Here is a 15,744-nt window from a genome sequence, read left to right as displayed (position 1 = left end):
ATAATGGAAGAAATCATATAACAAATCAAAATATGATATACAAAAACACACACACACACACAAACATTATCTGCTACATTCTGTGAACGACTTCCATATTTCTTTCTCTGAGTGTGGAAGGCATTTTGCCTTAGAAAACCACCATTGGGATTTTTTTAAAATAAGTTCTTGCATTATTATGAAATTCCAAGTCTACCAGAAAAAACTCTCACACACTGTGGTCGTTGCTGTGCACATAGTTCTCCTGGTTCTGCTCCTTTCACTCAGCATCAGATCATATAAGTCCTTCCAGGCCTCTCTGAAGTCTTCTTGTTCATCATTTCTTATGGCACAATAGTATTTCATTACATTCATATATCATAATTTATTCAGCCATTCCCCAATTGGTGGGCATCCCCTTGACTTCCAGTTTCTGGCAACTACAGAGTGCTGCTATAAGTATTTTTGTACATGTGGGACCCTTTCCCATTTTTATGATCTCTTGGGGATACAGTCCTAGTAGCGATATTGCTGGGTCAAAGGGTATGCATATTTTTGTAGCCTTTTGGGCATAGTTCAAAATTGCTCTCCAGAATGGTTGGATCATCTCACAGCTCCACCAACAATGAGTTAGTGTTCCAACTCTCCCACATCCTCTCCAGCATTTATCATTTTCTTGTTCTGTCATGTTTGCCAATCTTATAGGTGTGATGTGGTACCTCAGAGTTGTTTTGATTTGCATCTCTCTAATCAATAGTGATTTAGATCATTTTTTCATATGATTATAAATATCTTTAATTTCTTCCTCTGAAAATTGCCTGTTCATATCCTTTGACCATTTATCAATTGGGGATAATATAACTTCTTTATTTTATTGATAGGGTAACTGAAAGGAAGGAGAATTGCATGCCTAGTATCACACAAGTATCATAGCTAGTACGCTCAGACGTTCTGATTCTACTCCAAGGTCTTATTCTGCCCCACATTTACCTGAATGGAAGTAGGGATCTGGGAAAGATACTCACTTCAAGTCTTTCATCGGACAAGTTAGGAAGACCTACCTCTACTGAATTTCTTTTCCCCATTTTGACTTTCTTCCTGCCCCTTTTCCTACTAATGTCAAGTGTCCTTTCTACTCTCAATGAAACAGCATCCCAAGAGCCACACCAGACAGGACCTCTTCTGCCTTCTTGCTTCTCAACTCCCACGGTCCTTCCCAAGGACACCCTCTCTAGTTAGCACTTTCTTCTCTATGCTCCTCCAGAGCCTTTGTTGTGTACTTGTTCTACTGGCAGGCAGATGAAAGAAAGATTATTGGACAGGTGCTGGGCTCTCCCAGTGGATCGTGTCAGCAGCCATCCAGACCATAAGTGCTTAGGCCTTGGCTCTAGGTGTCCATGACCTGGTGTTCCGCTGCTGATTTCTTTCTGTCTTCCTGATTGCTTAGAGGACACAAGCAAGACAGATGAGGACACCTAGTGGTATGTAATGTATCTCTTCAGAAACCTGGATCTCCTCCTTGCCTGGTAAGGAGGACTGACAAACTCCTTGGCTCCTTGGAAGGGGCGAGGGATGGGGGTAGAGGAGAGGTCACACAAAATCTGAGAGAAATGTGAAGAGGCTGCAACTTCCTCAGAACACAATGGGCCCCATGCTAGGAAGCTTAAGTGTTTACACTGCTCTTGAGGGCAACAGAGCTGTAAGGGACTGAACCCTGGGCACACTGCTCCAGCCATCTGAGGAGGAAGTGATTTCTGCTGCCCTTCATCTGTCTGTTTCTACCAAGATGAGAGAAGAATCTTATTTCTTTCTCCACGTGCTCTTTCTGTGTGCCCCTTCCTTGTCAAACTCCCTAAGTATTTGTGACTGCCTTTGTTTAGGACAGTATCTGAGTAAAATATTTAAAGGTTCAGGCCCTCCCCAGAGGAGATATGGAAAGAGAGAAGGGAATTGCAGCCCCCTTGCTCAAGTTACTTTGTGCCTTTTGGGGAAGATTCCCCACTCTGGTCTATAAACTAGGATAGTGAAAACAGGTAGGAAGGTGAAGAAAAGAAGGAAGAGATAGGTAAGGAAGGGAGGAGAGGAGGAGGAGGAGGAAAGAAGCAAAGTAAGTATGTAGAGGCAGACAGTAGAGGAGGAGTGACAATTGGTTAGAAGAAGGAAAAAGATAAGAAAGTGGCCTAAGGAGAAGAAGCAGAGAGAAGAGAAAGAAAAGGAAGGAAGGAGAATGAAAAGGTAAAAAGAAGGAACGGGAAAGAATGTGTGGGAAAGGAAGAAGGGGAAAAAGAAAAAGGAGAGAAGAAACAAAAGAAAACAAGATGGAAGGAGTAGCCTCAGAGCTTCGTGGTACCCAGAAAAGTCTGATGGGGGCAAAAATGACTCGTCATTTTTCCCCACCCCCAACCTACACAGTAATGCCTATTTGGCAGCTTCTCAATGTGCTGTGATGCAACTCCCACTCAAGGAAATGTCCTAAGCAAAATAGACAGACTCTGTTCCTGAGATAGAGCTTCATGCATATTTCCAGTGTCATTCAGTCTGATTCATCATCGGAAATTACCATGTCAAGGACACCTGAGGGGGCTGAGGAGTGTCCCAAGTTGGCCATGCACTCCTCCTAACTTTTCTGCTTCTATTCATGATGCCACCATTCTCTCAGTCACCCAGGCTCAAATTGTTCAAGCCATTCTTGGTTTCATCTTTTTACTTTACATCCAATCAGAATCATCGGTCATAGCACCCCAGATTTAGAGACACACTTGGAGACGCTGACATGACTTGCCAAAAGTTAGCAGGCGGAAATGAGCAGAGCCAAGAGCCAGACTGGGTCTTCTGACTGAAATTCATGCTCTTTGCATCTTACCATCATTCATCTCAAACAGTTTACAAGTCCTGCCCATTTGAACCATGAAGATGTTCTCCCCTCCATCCTTCCCATAATGTTCCCATGGCCTCCATCTTCATTCTGACATTTATTTACTCTCACATATTGTAGTAACCTATTAACTAGTCTCCCTACTCCAGGCTCTCCTTGTAATTTACTTCATTTCACACACTCCCCCCACCACTAAAAAAAAATCAGATTATCTTAGAATATTAGAGGTACAAGAGACTTTCAAGATCATCTTGGATGAGCACTCAGACCTACTGGGTCTGAGGCCACTACTCCTTCCACTAGACCATTGAAAAAGCAATGAATTTGGAAAAAGCAATGAGTCCGAAGCCTGAAATTTAAGTCCATGCCTTATCCTTCATGAAGTCCATGAAACTGACTACTTCACTTACTCTCCCTGGTCCTCAGCTTTCTTATCTGTAATTTGAAGGGATCAGATTAAATGCCCTTGGACAGCTCTTCCAACTCTAGCATTCTAACAGTCTATGAAGTCTGTCTCTGGGCTTCTTAGTTTTCCCAGGGCCAAAACCCTAATTGTAGCACTCCCCTCCTCACAAACTGTCAGTAACTCCCCATTTTCTACTAAATAAATGCAAGCTTCTTAGCCTGGCACTGAAAACCTTCTACTGTCTATTGCCTTCTATCAATCCAGCCTTTTCTCAGTCGGTTGGTCTGTAGACATTTATTAAACTTCTGCTATGTGTCAAACACTGTTCTAAGCACTAGGCATAAATAACAAAGATAAGCACAAACCTGGCCCTCGAGGATCTTACAATTATTTTTTCTTATCTAATATTTATTTTTCCCAATTACGTGCAAAAACAATTTGAACATTCTTTTTTTTCAAATTTTGAGTTCCAAATTCTCCCCCTTCCTTCCCTCCCCCCACATGGAGAAAGCAGGCAATTTGGCACAGGCTATGTATGTGTAGTCATACAAAACACATTTCCATCTAAGTCATTCTGTGACAGAAAATATAAATTAAAAAACCCAAGAAAAATACAGAAAGTAAAGAAGAGGTATCTTTGATCTACACTCAGGCTCCACCAGTTCTTTCTCTGGAGATGGATAGCACCTTTCATCCTAAGTCCTCCAGAACTGTATTGGAACATTATATTGCTGAGAATAGCTAAGTTATTCATAGTAGATCATCATTTGATATTGTTGTTACTACGTACAATGTTCTCCTCGTGGTGCTCATTTCACTTGGCATCAGCTCATGTAAGTCTTTTCATGTTTCTCTCAGAGCAAAGGATCTTACAATCTAATGGGGGAAAATAACACAAAAAAAAGAAACCTGAAAGGAATGTGAGGAATGCAGGGGAAGAGAAGGTACCCGGAGCAGGGACATGCATAGAATCTAGTCAGAATACAACTAGTGGGAAATGAAGAGTTGGCTAGTCTGCGAGCCCTCTTTCAATGCATACTTTGAAAGTTCTTCACTCTGCCCTCTCATCACAGGGGCAGAGGGTACTGAAGAGATCTGAGTACCAAATCTGGTACAATCTTGCAGGATGAACTTAGTGGTAAAGAGGTTTCCTGGGAGCATGATGATGGTGAAGGCCAAGACTAGGGCGTGCATGCAGCTCCTCTTCATTTAAACTACATTCCACACTCAGGACTAGTCTGCCCACCATTCCCTGAATTCATCTATAATTTTTCCACCCCCTCACCTTTGTTCACACCATTTCTCATACCTGCAGTACGTTCCTCAACCATGTTATCCTCTTGAAATCTTACCAGTTCTTCAGGATCCAGTCCAAATGCCACCTCTTCCATGAAACCTTCCCTGATCCTCCCTTCCCATCCCCACAGCCCAGCCAGTGGTGAGTTGTCCATCCTCTGAATTGTCCTAGCGCCTAGAGGATCATGGAATCACAGATCTGGAACCACAAGGGACCTCAGGGGCCATATAACCTAATTCCTTCATTTCCTACATAGGGCATCTAAGACCTAGAGAGATTAATAGACTTGCTCAAAATCAAACCAGCAGTTAAGCCTGGAGGCAGCACTTGAACCCAAATCCTTTAACTCTTCCCACTCTACTGGAAGGTCTTCCTTCTTTGCATGTCTTAAGCTCCTTTGTTTTATACTTATTTGTATACTGGCCTTATCTTCTTAATGACAGGAACTGTGTCATACAGATTTTCATCTACTGCTGACCACACAGCACAGTGTTTTATATAGTGAGATGTTAAATTATGGTGAATGAATGAATATTAGAACTACAGAGTTCTGAAATATCCTTTGGTAGTAGCAGCTGTAGCAAACTCTAGACTATATAAAGCCTTTGGACTGATCTCCTTTTGCTCCCTATTTCCATCCCTTCCTCAACTCCCTCCCAAACCTGTAAGTATTACTACAATGCCAAGAGGAAAACCCACTGCTTTGTGATGACAGTGGTATATCAGGGCAAACTTGGAGATTTTACTTGAGAAGTGATGATGAAGTGGAGGATTGGGCAGAGTGATGGGAAGAGGCAGAGATTTTGGAAACTGGGTGTAGAGGATAGGATAACCATGTTTGGGTATCTATATCTTAATGCTTTTGAGAAAATTTGGTTTCCTACCAGTTAAACTTGGTTTCTTTTCCCCATACTCTCAATCCATGTTTATTTTGTTCTACATCAAAATTAGTCTTGGGGGAAAATGTCATCCCTCCCCCTAGCTAGAGTTAGGGCAGAAGAAAGGGAAGGAACAGTCTGTTCCTAAATGAAAAATTAATCTCTTTCTTACTTATCCTTTCTCCAAGTCCTCTGCAACTAAATCATGTGAATCTTTGTTTCCCACTTATGGAGAAATACTGTTTGTCTCTTGTCACTGAGCAGGGGCCTTATTCTCTAATGCATTCCTTCAGGCACTATTTTAGACTTACGGGTGCAAAAACACATGGGTGACCAGCAAGAAATTACAATCACCTTCTTCCCTTCTTGTCTCCAAAGATTCTAGTAGATTCAAGCCTGTGTGTGCTTGTTTGGGGGTATGAAGGAGTTTAGTTAGAAAGGCACATCAGTAAAGCTGAATGGGTGGGAGTGGAGATGGGCAGAGCTCTTGGAAGAGGCAAAGAACTCTACCTTGGAAGGCTTTTAAAGGCACAATTAGCTGGACACTTGGGAAAAAGAGCAAGGAAGAACAATTTCAACCAATCAAGGATGAATAGTAGACAAAAATGCAACTCTGGAAGGGTCCAGGCTCTTGGTTCAAATACAACTAGAGAGTCTGAATGATTGTCTGGATGATGGAATGCCTTGTTTAATTTCTTGCCTTTTCTTCTTTTTCTCTCTTTCCCTAAACCCTTTCTCCTATCTCCCCTTCTTTCTTATCCTCTGCTTATTTCTTCCTTTTCCCTTTCTCTCTGACATATTTTTTTCTCACTGAATCCCCTTCACCATCCTCCCTAACCCTACCTTCTGCATCCTATCTTTTCTTTTCTTCGCCTTCACACATCCTCTACCTCATTACCCTTCTTCTTTCTCCACCTTCTCACTTTCCCCTCTATTCTTGTCTTTCCTCTCCCCTCCTTTCCTCTCCTGACCCCCTTTCCCTCCCCATATCCCACTCACAGCTCTCTGGAGGATGTGAGCTGACTGTGGTGCTCCAGGACTTCAATGCTGGCCATAGCAGCGAACTGACCATTCAGGTGGGACAGACGGTGGAGCTATTGGAGAGACCCAGTGAGCGACCTGGCTGGTGTCTAGTCCGAACCACTGAACGAAGTCCTCCGCAGGAGGGTCTGGTCCCCAGCAGTGCACTCTGCATATCCCATTCCCGGAGTAGCGTGGAGATGGACTGCTTCTTCCCCTTGGTGAAAGGTAGGGAGAATTGGGAGTCGAGCAAAAGTTGGGGACAGGGGATGAGGAGAAGGAATTAGAGAAAGACCAAGAGGAAAAATGAGGACTGCTGTACTTGTGTGGCCTGGTCTCAGATTCAGAACTCAGGGGAAAGGAGCTGCCTCTAAAACTAGAAATCTATTACATTTTAAGTCCAATGAGTTTCTCCTTTTCCAGGCTCAGATTATGAAGGAAGTGGCATAGGAGGCCTCAAAACATAGGGGTAGTGAACCCTGGACTGGGAGTCAATCTGTCTCTATGCTCCTGACTTGTGTGTGACTTTAAGTGAGTCTCCCTGGAACTCTGTTTTCTCATCTGAAAAATGAGATCAAACTTAGTTTTCTCTAAAGTCCTTTTCAAATGTCCTGAAGTTCTGAATGACGAAGGTACAACATCTGTCCTTGGTCACAGCTCACACATAAGCCAAGTTTGCTCATTTCCCCACCCTTGCGTCCCAAGGATTTGTCCCATAGACAAGGACAAACTATAGAACTCTTAGCCACGTAGGGGTAGAAAAAGGGATGGAAGCAATTCCTTTTCACTCTCCTCCTAGCTTCATCCAGGGAGACTCTAAGACATATTTATATGTCCTTGGAAGGCTCTTTGTTTAGGGCTGTGTTCCTCATGATGGATCTTTTCCATAGCCCAATGTGCTAATTGATTCCTTTTCTCTGTACCTCTTGCGTTGTATGAATCAGGGAAAGCCACAGTCATAGAACTTGGGGCTAAGAGGATTAGACAGGTTAACCAGTCTAACCATGTCATTTTGTGAATCAGTAATTCAATCACCATTTACTAAGCAGCTACTATGTGCCAGGCACCTTGCTGGGTACGAGGGATATAAGTAAAAAGAATAAAACAATACCTCCTTACAAAAGAACATATATTCTAATGGACAAGACAATAAATACATATATGATTTTATGCAGAATACATTATCAAGAGAATAAATGTAAGTAAATACAAAGTAATTAAATCCAAGGTAGTTTGGGAGGGAAGCTTTAAAGGGGCACTTAAGATGTGTCTTGAAGGAAGAGAGCCTGGGAGGTAGAGAGGAGGAAGGTATGCATTTCAGGCTTGGGGATCATGCAAATCAAATGCATGGAGATGGGAAATGAAATGTGAGGAACAGAAAAGAGGCTAGTTTGACTAAACTGAGTAATACTAAGAGGGAAATAAATCCATATTTCCAGTGAAGCTGGAAATATAGATAGAGGTAAGGTTGTAAATGACTTTAAATTCTAAATAAAAGAATTTATATCTCATTGTAGAAGTAATAGGAAGCTCCCGTAGTGGATCAGATTGGGGGGAAATTTGAGACCAGAAAAGGAAAGTTCCTTATTTAGCAAGTTAATGAATTAGGGAACCTTTACACTGCCTCCTACTGCCTTCTAGACTACATCCTGTTTATTAATATATGTGCAGTAGCCATTCCTTAAAAGTCACTTCCAGACTCGCTGCTCCTGTTTTTACTCTGAATCTTATCTGCTTCAGTCACTTGGAACCAAAGACTTAGAAATACTCCCTTGGACAAAGGGTGACATATGGCTACAGTTGTGGGCTACATGGGTCATCTAGCTTATCATAGGAATGGGAGATAGGGATAATTTTGAAATATGCAAAAGTTTCTCATAAATTGTCTTCTCTAAGTACTAAGAATAAAGTTCTAAGTGTTAAGAAGGGGGTACTAAAGTTTAGACCAAGTATCAGGGATAATTAGGGAGGGGGTACCTTAAGAAGATTCTTGAGTTCAGCCCTGCTTGAGTGCCCCAGGAATGTAAGGGAAGAGTCCTTTAATGATGATACATATGCAGAAGAGACCAGAAATGATGAGAGATGAATAAGAATCTCTAAATCCAGAAACTGATTACTCTCTCAGCTCCCTTCCCTTGTAATGAATATGCAATGTGATAGTATAGGACAACCAGAAGCAAGAAAGCTGGATTCATTAAGAATCCTACTATATGCTCCATAAGCAGGCCCACCCTCCTCTTTCCAGGTAACTCTATCCCAAACTAGACAATTCCCTCAACCACTGTCTAATCACATATGCAATGGATCTACCTAAATTTCTGGCTAAATTCAAGCCCTGCCTAAATTTCTGACTATGATTTAGTCTCAACTCCAAGCTAAAAAGTGATCATGTTTTTATCCCTGAAAGTCAGTGTGGTGGATTTAGCACCACTTTATGGGTTAAATCAGTGGAGGCCTGAAGGAGGCAGGTACTGATGCTTCAGAATCCAGAGATACATATAGGAAAGAGCTCAGATCCCATAACCTCTCTATGGCCTCACAGCTAGACAAGCCCCTTTCTCACCCATCAAGAATCAATGACTCAGTGCCCACGGTGTGTAGACTTGTACAGAGAAAGGAGGAGGAAAAGGCAACAGCCCCCGGACAATGGACATACTTACAGGGTTCTATGAGGAAAGTGCTTTTGTAAAGTAAAGATCATTACATAAACGTGAGTGATTTGTGTTTGTTATCATTATTATAGGAGATGTGATGTGATGGAGGAGATAATGGTACTGCCTTTGGAGAGCCCAAGGTTCATGGGCAGAGGCAGGGACCCAATAGAGTCAATAGAAACTTCTGGAACATGTTGAAAACTATGCTTATAGTCCACTAAAAAATTTAGATCTAAGAGGTGAGCTCCTTCACACATACACGCACACATACATACACACACATATGTGCACATATACACACATACACACATGTGCACACATGCACACGTGCACACATACACATGTAAACACATGTACACATATGCACACATATGCATGACACATGCACATGCACACATGCATACACACCACACATGCACCTATATACATGTGTACATACATGCACATATACACATATGCACATGTATTCTGGGTGTGCGCGCACATACATATATACATACATACACTTATACACATGTACACACACGTTCACACACATACACACACATATTCTGGGTGTACACACACACACACACACACACACACACGTTATTTGCATTTCAAGAGTCACCAGGAACATCCTTGGTGTCACTGGGATCATAGACCTTAAAACTAGAAAGACTTAGATATCATATAGTCTGTCACCCTTGTCTTATGAATTAAGAAGCTAAGTTCCAGAAAAATAACTCCTGGAAGTGGGGGGAGAAGAGAAGGAGGGTAGGGCTCACTCTGGAATGGAAGAGAGGAAACAAGCATTTATTAAGCTCCTACTAAGTACTATACAATAATTACCTCACTTGATCCGAACAAGAACCCTGGGAGGTAGTTACTATTATTATCCCAGTTTTACAGATGAGGAAACAAGCAGACAGGTTAAGTGACTTGCCTAGGGTCCCACAGCTAGTCTTATTTGAGGAATCAGAAGGCCAGTCTCATTGAATACAAGAGGATGTGGTGAGTTATAAGAATACTGGAAGGAGGATGGGTGGGACGTGGGACAGGTAATAGGGAACCACTGGAGTTTATTGAGTAAGTGAGTGACATGGTAGGATCTGCCTTTTTGGAAAATCACTTTGGTGGCCAAATGGAAGATGAGCTGAAGTGTGTTGTGCCAGTGGATAGCTTCCTCCCTCTAAGAGAGTCAAGTCCAGATCCCCAGATTACAAACCCAATATTTTTCCTACAACTCTACCAGGTGAAGAATCCTTTAAATCAGGGCTTCTTAACTTAGGTTCCACAGACCCACAATGGGTGGCTAGATATTTTCAGAGGATCCATAAACTTAGGTGAGAAAAAAAATGGATCATTTTTTTCAGAGCTAGATGATACAATAGATGTAGCACTGAACCTAGTGTCAGGAAGACCTGAGTTCAAATCCAGACACAGATAGTAGCTACATTATCCTGGGCTTAACCACTTAATCCCTCTCACTCTCAGTCAATTGTCATTTTTTGTCCTTTGTTCTTGAAAAGGACTATGACATCAGGAAGAAGATGTCATGATATGAAAGTGAATTAGATTTAAGTGAGGCAGGGCTGTGCAAAGTCATCAGCCTTACTTTGTCCTCTGGAGTCATCTGGGTCCAGTGGCAAGATATACATCAAGACAACTGAAGATGGTCCTGGATATAGTGGGAGCCATTTTAAGCTAAGGTCTTTGCCGGGTCTCAGTTTGACTGAGGCAGCACCATTATTAAGCACCTTCTATGAGGAACAAAATGTCAGGGATAATAAGGGAATCAATTTTTTTTTTAATGTGAAGGAAGGGTGTCTAGCAGTACCAGATTTTAAACTATATTATGGAGAGGTAATCATGAAAACAGTTTGGGACTGGATAAGAAGTAAAGTGATTGGTCAGTGGAATGGATTAAATCCATAATATATAGAAGTAAATGAGTACTCTAATCTAGAGTATGATAAACCCAAAGATTCCATCTACAGGGGCAAGAATTCAATATCTGATGGAAAAAAAAAACTACTGGAAAACTGGAAAGTAGTCTGGCAGAAACTAGGCATAATCCACTATCTCACACCATATACCAAGATAAGCTTAAAATGGGTACATAATTTAGACCTAAAAGGTGATATCATAAGTAAATTAGAAGAGCATGGAAGAAATTACCTATCAAACATATGGATAGAGGAAGAGTCCATGAGAAAATAAGAGAAAGAGAGGTTCTCAGGTGGTAAAATGGATTGTTTTGATTACATAAAATCAAAAAGGATTTGCTCAAACAAAACCAATGCAGGCAAAATTAGAAGAAAAAATAGGAAAATGGGGGTAAATCTTCGTATCAAATTTCTTTGATAAAGGTCTCAGTTATCAAACATGTAGGGAATTGAGCAAAATTTATAAAATAAGAGCCATTCCCCAATTGATAAATGATAAAATGATATGAACAGGCAGTTTTCAGAGGAAAAAAATCAAGGCAATTAATAATCCTATGAAAAACTGTTCTAAATCCCTAATAAGAGTACTCTATGTACTGGGCATCATGTTAAGTGCTGGGAATACAAAGTAAGGTAAAAGACAGTGCCTCTCAAGGAGGTCCCATTCTAATGGGGGAGACAACAAGAAAATAAATATGGACAAATGAGCTATATTCAGGATAAATGAGAAATGGTCAACAGAGGGAAGGCACTAAAATTAAGAGGAATCAGGAAAGATTACCTGTAGATAGGATTTTTGAAAAGCCAGGGAAGTCAGGATATGGAGATGAAGAGGGAGAGCATTCCATGCATGGGGGACAGCCAATATACCTGAAGCCAGGAAATAGAGTGTCTTATTTGAGGAATCAAAAGGAGGCCATCTCATTGAATCCAAGAGCATGTGGTGAGGTATAAGAATACTGGAAGGAGGATGGGTGGGACGTGGGCAGGTTATAGGGAACCACTGGAGTTTACTGAGTAAGTGAGTGACATGGTAGGACCTGCCTTTTTGGAAAATCACTTTAGTGGTCCAATGGAAGATGAACTGAAGTGGTTTAATTTGTGGCAGGCCAATCAACTAGGAGATTATTTCAAGTCTCAGGTGTAAGGAGATAGGAGGAGAACCAGGAGAATAGTGTCCTGAGAGCTAGAGAAAACAGTTTCAAGAAGAGAGGGTTAGATAGTGTCAAGGTTACAGAAAAATGAAGACGAATGAAGAGTAAGAAAAAGCCATTAAAGCTGGCAATTAAGAGTTCACTGCTAACTTTGGTGAGAGCAGTTCAAATGATGAGATCAGAATCCATAGAAAGTTAAAAAGACTGAGAGAAGTGAATTAAAGTCATTGAATGTATTCAGCGTCCTTAAAGAGTTAAGCTACAAAAGACAGCAGAAATAGCAGGGATGGATCATCAGGTGTTTTTGAGAATGGACATTTAAGGATGGCTTTTTTGGTAGGTAGTACTGAAGTAGCCAGTAGATAGGGAGCAATGAATGAGAGAGAAAGTAGAGATGATAGAGGAAGCAATCCTCTGGAGAAGACACAGGTATTTTTATAGGCAGTTCGTAGATAAGGAAAGATTGGAGATGAATGAGTTGATGAAAGGGGCAGTCCACTGGAGAAGATAGTATGGAAGTGGATCATTTTTGCATGTGCAAAAGTTAGCCTTAGCAAGGAAGAAGAGGTACCTCATAATATGAGAAGGGGATTTCCTCGTCTATAAAATGCAGATGATAATAATGGCACCTATCTCCCAAGGTTGCTCTGAGGATCAAGCAAGATAATATTTGTAAAGCACTCTGCGAACCTTAAAGCACTGCATAAAGGCTAGCTTTTAGTATTCACTTCTAACTGAAATTGAGCATTTTCTTAGATTATTTTTTTAAAAAAAATATTATTCTGAGAAGGAACCCATGTGATTCATCAGACTGACAAAAGGACCCATGACGTAAAAAAGGTTAAGAGCCCCTGATTTCAACCCTGCCTGTCCACACCAATCGTCCATTGCCGTTTTGTTAGGGGAGGTGGTACGTTTGGTTTCTTAATTTTGTATTCCAAGAGTCCTACTTCCCTCTTTTTGCCACTAGATGGCGATGGTAAGTCGCATTGCTTTAATTTCCTTACTACTGAGTTCTGCTTGCAGGAAAGATGAAGGCTGACCACTCCATTCTTATCCCTTAATCTGTCTCCTGAAAACTAAGAAGGGATTGGAAAAGAAAGAAGGAAAGAAAGAAAGGAAGGAAGGAAGAGAGAGAGAAAGGAAGAAAGAGAGAAAGAGAGAAGAAGAGAGATAAAGAAAGAGAGGGGAAAAAGAAAGAAAGAGAGGAAGGAAGGAAGGAAGGAAGGAAGGAAGGAAGGAAGGAAGGAAGGAAGGAAGGAAGGAAGGAAGAGAGAGAGAAAGGAAGAAAGAGAGAAGGAGAGAGATAAAGAAAGAGAGGGGAAAAAGAAAGAAAGAGAGGAAGGAAGGAAGGAAGGAAGGAAGGAAGGAAGGAAGGAAGGGAGGGAGGGAGGAAGGAAGGAAGGAAGGAAGGAAGGAAGGAAGGAAGGAAGGAAGGAAGGAAGGAAGGAAGGAAGGAAGGAAGGAAGGAAGGAAGGAAGGAAGGAAGGAAGGAAGGAAGGAAGGAAGGAAGGAAGGAAAGGAAGGGAGAGAGAGGGAGAGAGAGAAGCAGGCTTGGTGGTGAGCATCTATTCACAGTAGATGGTACCTAAATGAAAGTGGGGTTTTTGTTCATTGGTTTTGAGGCTTCAATTCAATTCAATGGAAGGCAAGAATTGAAACAAGGCCATACATCCAGAGCTAAAAGGACACCTTCATTTTACAGATGGGGCAAGTGAGGCCTGCCTGTGGTGGAAAATCAACTTGTCCAAGTCCAAAAGAGAATTAGTGCCTAGGGCAGGATTGGAACTTCAGTCTTCTGTGGATAGAGCCAGTGTTCTTTCCCTAGTACTACACTGAAATCAGGAAGGGTAGGGGAGCCTCACTAGGCTCCAAGATATTAAGGCATGATCCTTCCCCCTGAATTACCAGGCAGCAAAGGGATAGACTGAGGAGAAACCAGACACAGACCACTTCGGTGAAACATTACTTTTGGACAATTTGTGGTTCCTGATTTTCTCTAGACCCTTTGCCATCTATTGTAGCATTTACTCAAACTTTTAGTGACTCTGTTCATGACAAAGAACAAGTCACTTTATTCTCTGGGCCTCAGCTTTCTTATCTGTAAAAAGGAGGTGGGAGGGGTTATGGGTTCTAAGACTCCTTACAAGTTTGAGATTCCATGATTCTATGATTACTTTTCATGTGCCAATCAATCAACAGGTATTTATTAAGAAACTCCTATGTGCCCCTCACTAACCTAAGGCACACCTGCTGTAGTTTACCCTAATTTCTTCTTGATCTGTCTTTTAAATGAGGAGAGAGATGCTTCTTGAGAGAAGGTGATCATCTCACTGCAACCTTCCTTCTCTAAGGAATCATTGAGAAACCCTTTAGTTCAATTAAGGAGAAAGCAGCTTTGCTTAGAAGCCTGGACTCAGTTGTATCAGTGGGTGGGAAATTGAATCAAAACCTGGAATTGTCAGCTCCAATCAAATGTTGTCAGTGCTTGACAGTGATGAGGACAATGAGATTGATGGCTGGCATTTACATTATATTTTAATTCTTTCATGGTGCTTTTCCTTCTTCATCCATAGATTAACTTTAATATAGTTGGGCTTGTGGTGCAAATAGCCACTCAAAGGATAGCTGAGAAAGAGGGTAGGTATTGGAGACATGTAGAACAGCTGTCAGATCAGAAGACATCAGGATGAGGGAAGCAGTTTAGGAATAGATAAAGCTCATCCAAGCTAGAGGACAATGCCAAGATAGAAAAAAAACAAATGATGAGATTTGGCCATAGGAGGACCAGGAAGAAGCTAGAAGAGCAGGGTAGGAGCAAGGCCATTTAACTAGGAATAAGTCAAGTCAACAAGTCTTTATTGAGGGTTAACTGTGCCAGGCACTGTGCTAAGTACTAGTGATACAAAGAAAAGCAAAAAGACGGTCTTTCTCCTCAAGAAGCTCACAGCCTGATGGGGGAGCCAACTTGCAAACAACTATATATGAACAACACATATATATATATACATATATATATGTATATATATATTCATGTATGTATACATATATGCATGTATGTATATATACATAAGTATCTGATGAACTAGAGAAAATCAATAGAGGAAAGGCACTAGAAATTAGGGGAATCAGAAAAGGCTTATTGTACCTTTAGTTGAGGCTTGAAGGAAGCTAGAAAAGCAAGGAGGTGAAGATGAGAGAGTTTCAGATACAGGAAACAATCAGGAAATGGAGGGTCTTGTTTGTGGAACAGTAAGGAAGCCCATATTTCTGGCTTCAAGGTTGGGGGTAGAGAAGGAGGGTATAGAAGGCATGAGAAGAGTAGAAAGATAGGAGGGGGCCATGTGGTAAAGGGCTTTGAATGCCAAACAGAGGATTTTCTCTTTAATCCTGAAGGTAATTGGGAACCCCTGGTGTTTGTTGACTTGGTGAGGGAGGGCTACAGTGGGGAAAGGCTTGAGGCAGAGAGACCAGCTGAAAGCTTCTTTGCAATAGTCCAGGCATGAAGCGATGAGGGGCCTGTATCAGGGCAGGGCCATCATCAGAGGTGAGA

General features: G+C 41.5%; 1 protein-coding gene across 2 annotated transcripts in view; it reads left to right on the top strand.

Moving 5' to 3' along the window:
- The window catches only part of KALRN (kalirin RhoGEF kinase), a 963,226-nt gene that overhangs the window by 752,398 nt on the left and 195,084 nt on the right, over positions 1–15,744 (top strand). Inside the window, exon 35 of one of the 2 annotated variants that reach the window (XM_072616710.1) lies at positions 6,437–6,683. In XM_072616710.1, the coding sequence (XP_072472811.1) occupies positions 6,437–6,683 (247 nt within the window). Of the gene's footprint in view, positions 1–6,436; positions 6,684–15,744 lie in introns of those variants that run through there. The other variant, XM_072616706.1, reaches the window with a different exon arrangement.

Source organism: Notamacropus eugenii, chromosome 5 (assembly GCF_028372415.1).
Source record: "Notamacropus eugenii isolate mMacEug1 chromosome 5, mMacEug1.pri_v2, whole genome shotgun sequence".
NCBI lineage: Eukaryota > Metazoa > Chordata > Mammalia > Diprotodontia > Macropodidae > Notamacropus > Notamacropus eugenii.
The sequence above is the reverse complement of the archived record's forward strand: the minus strand, read 5'-3'. Positions and strand labels throughout refer to the sequence as shown.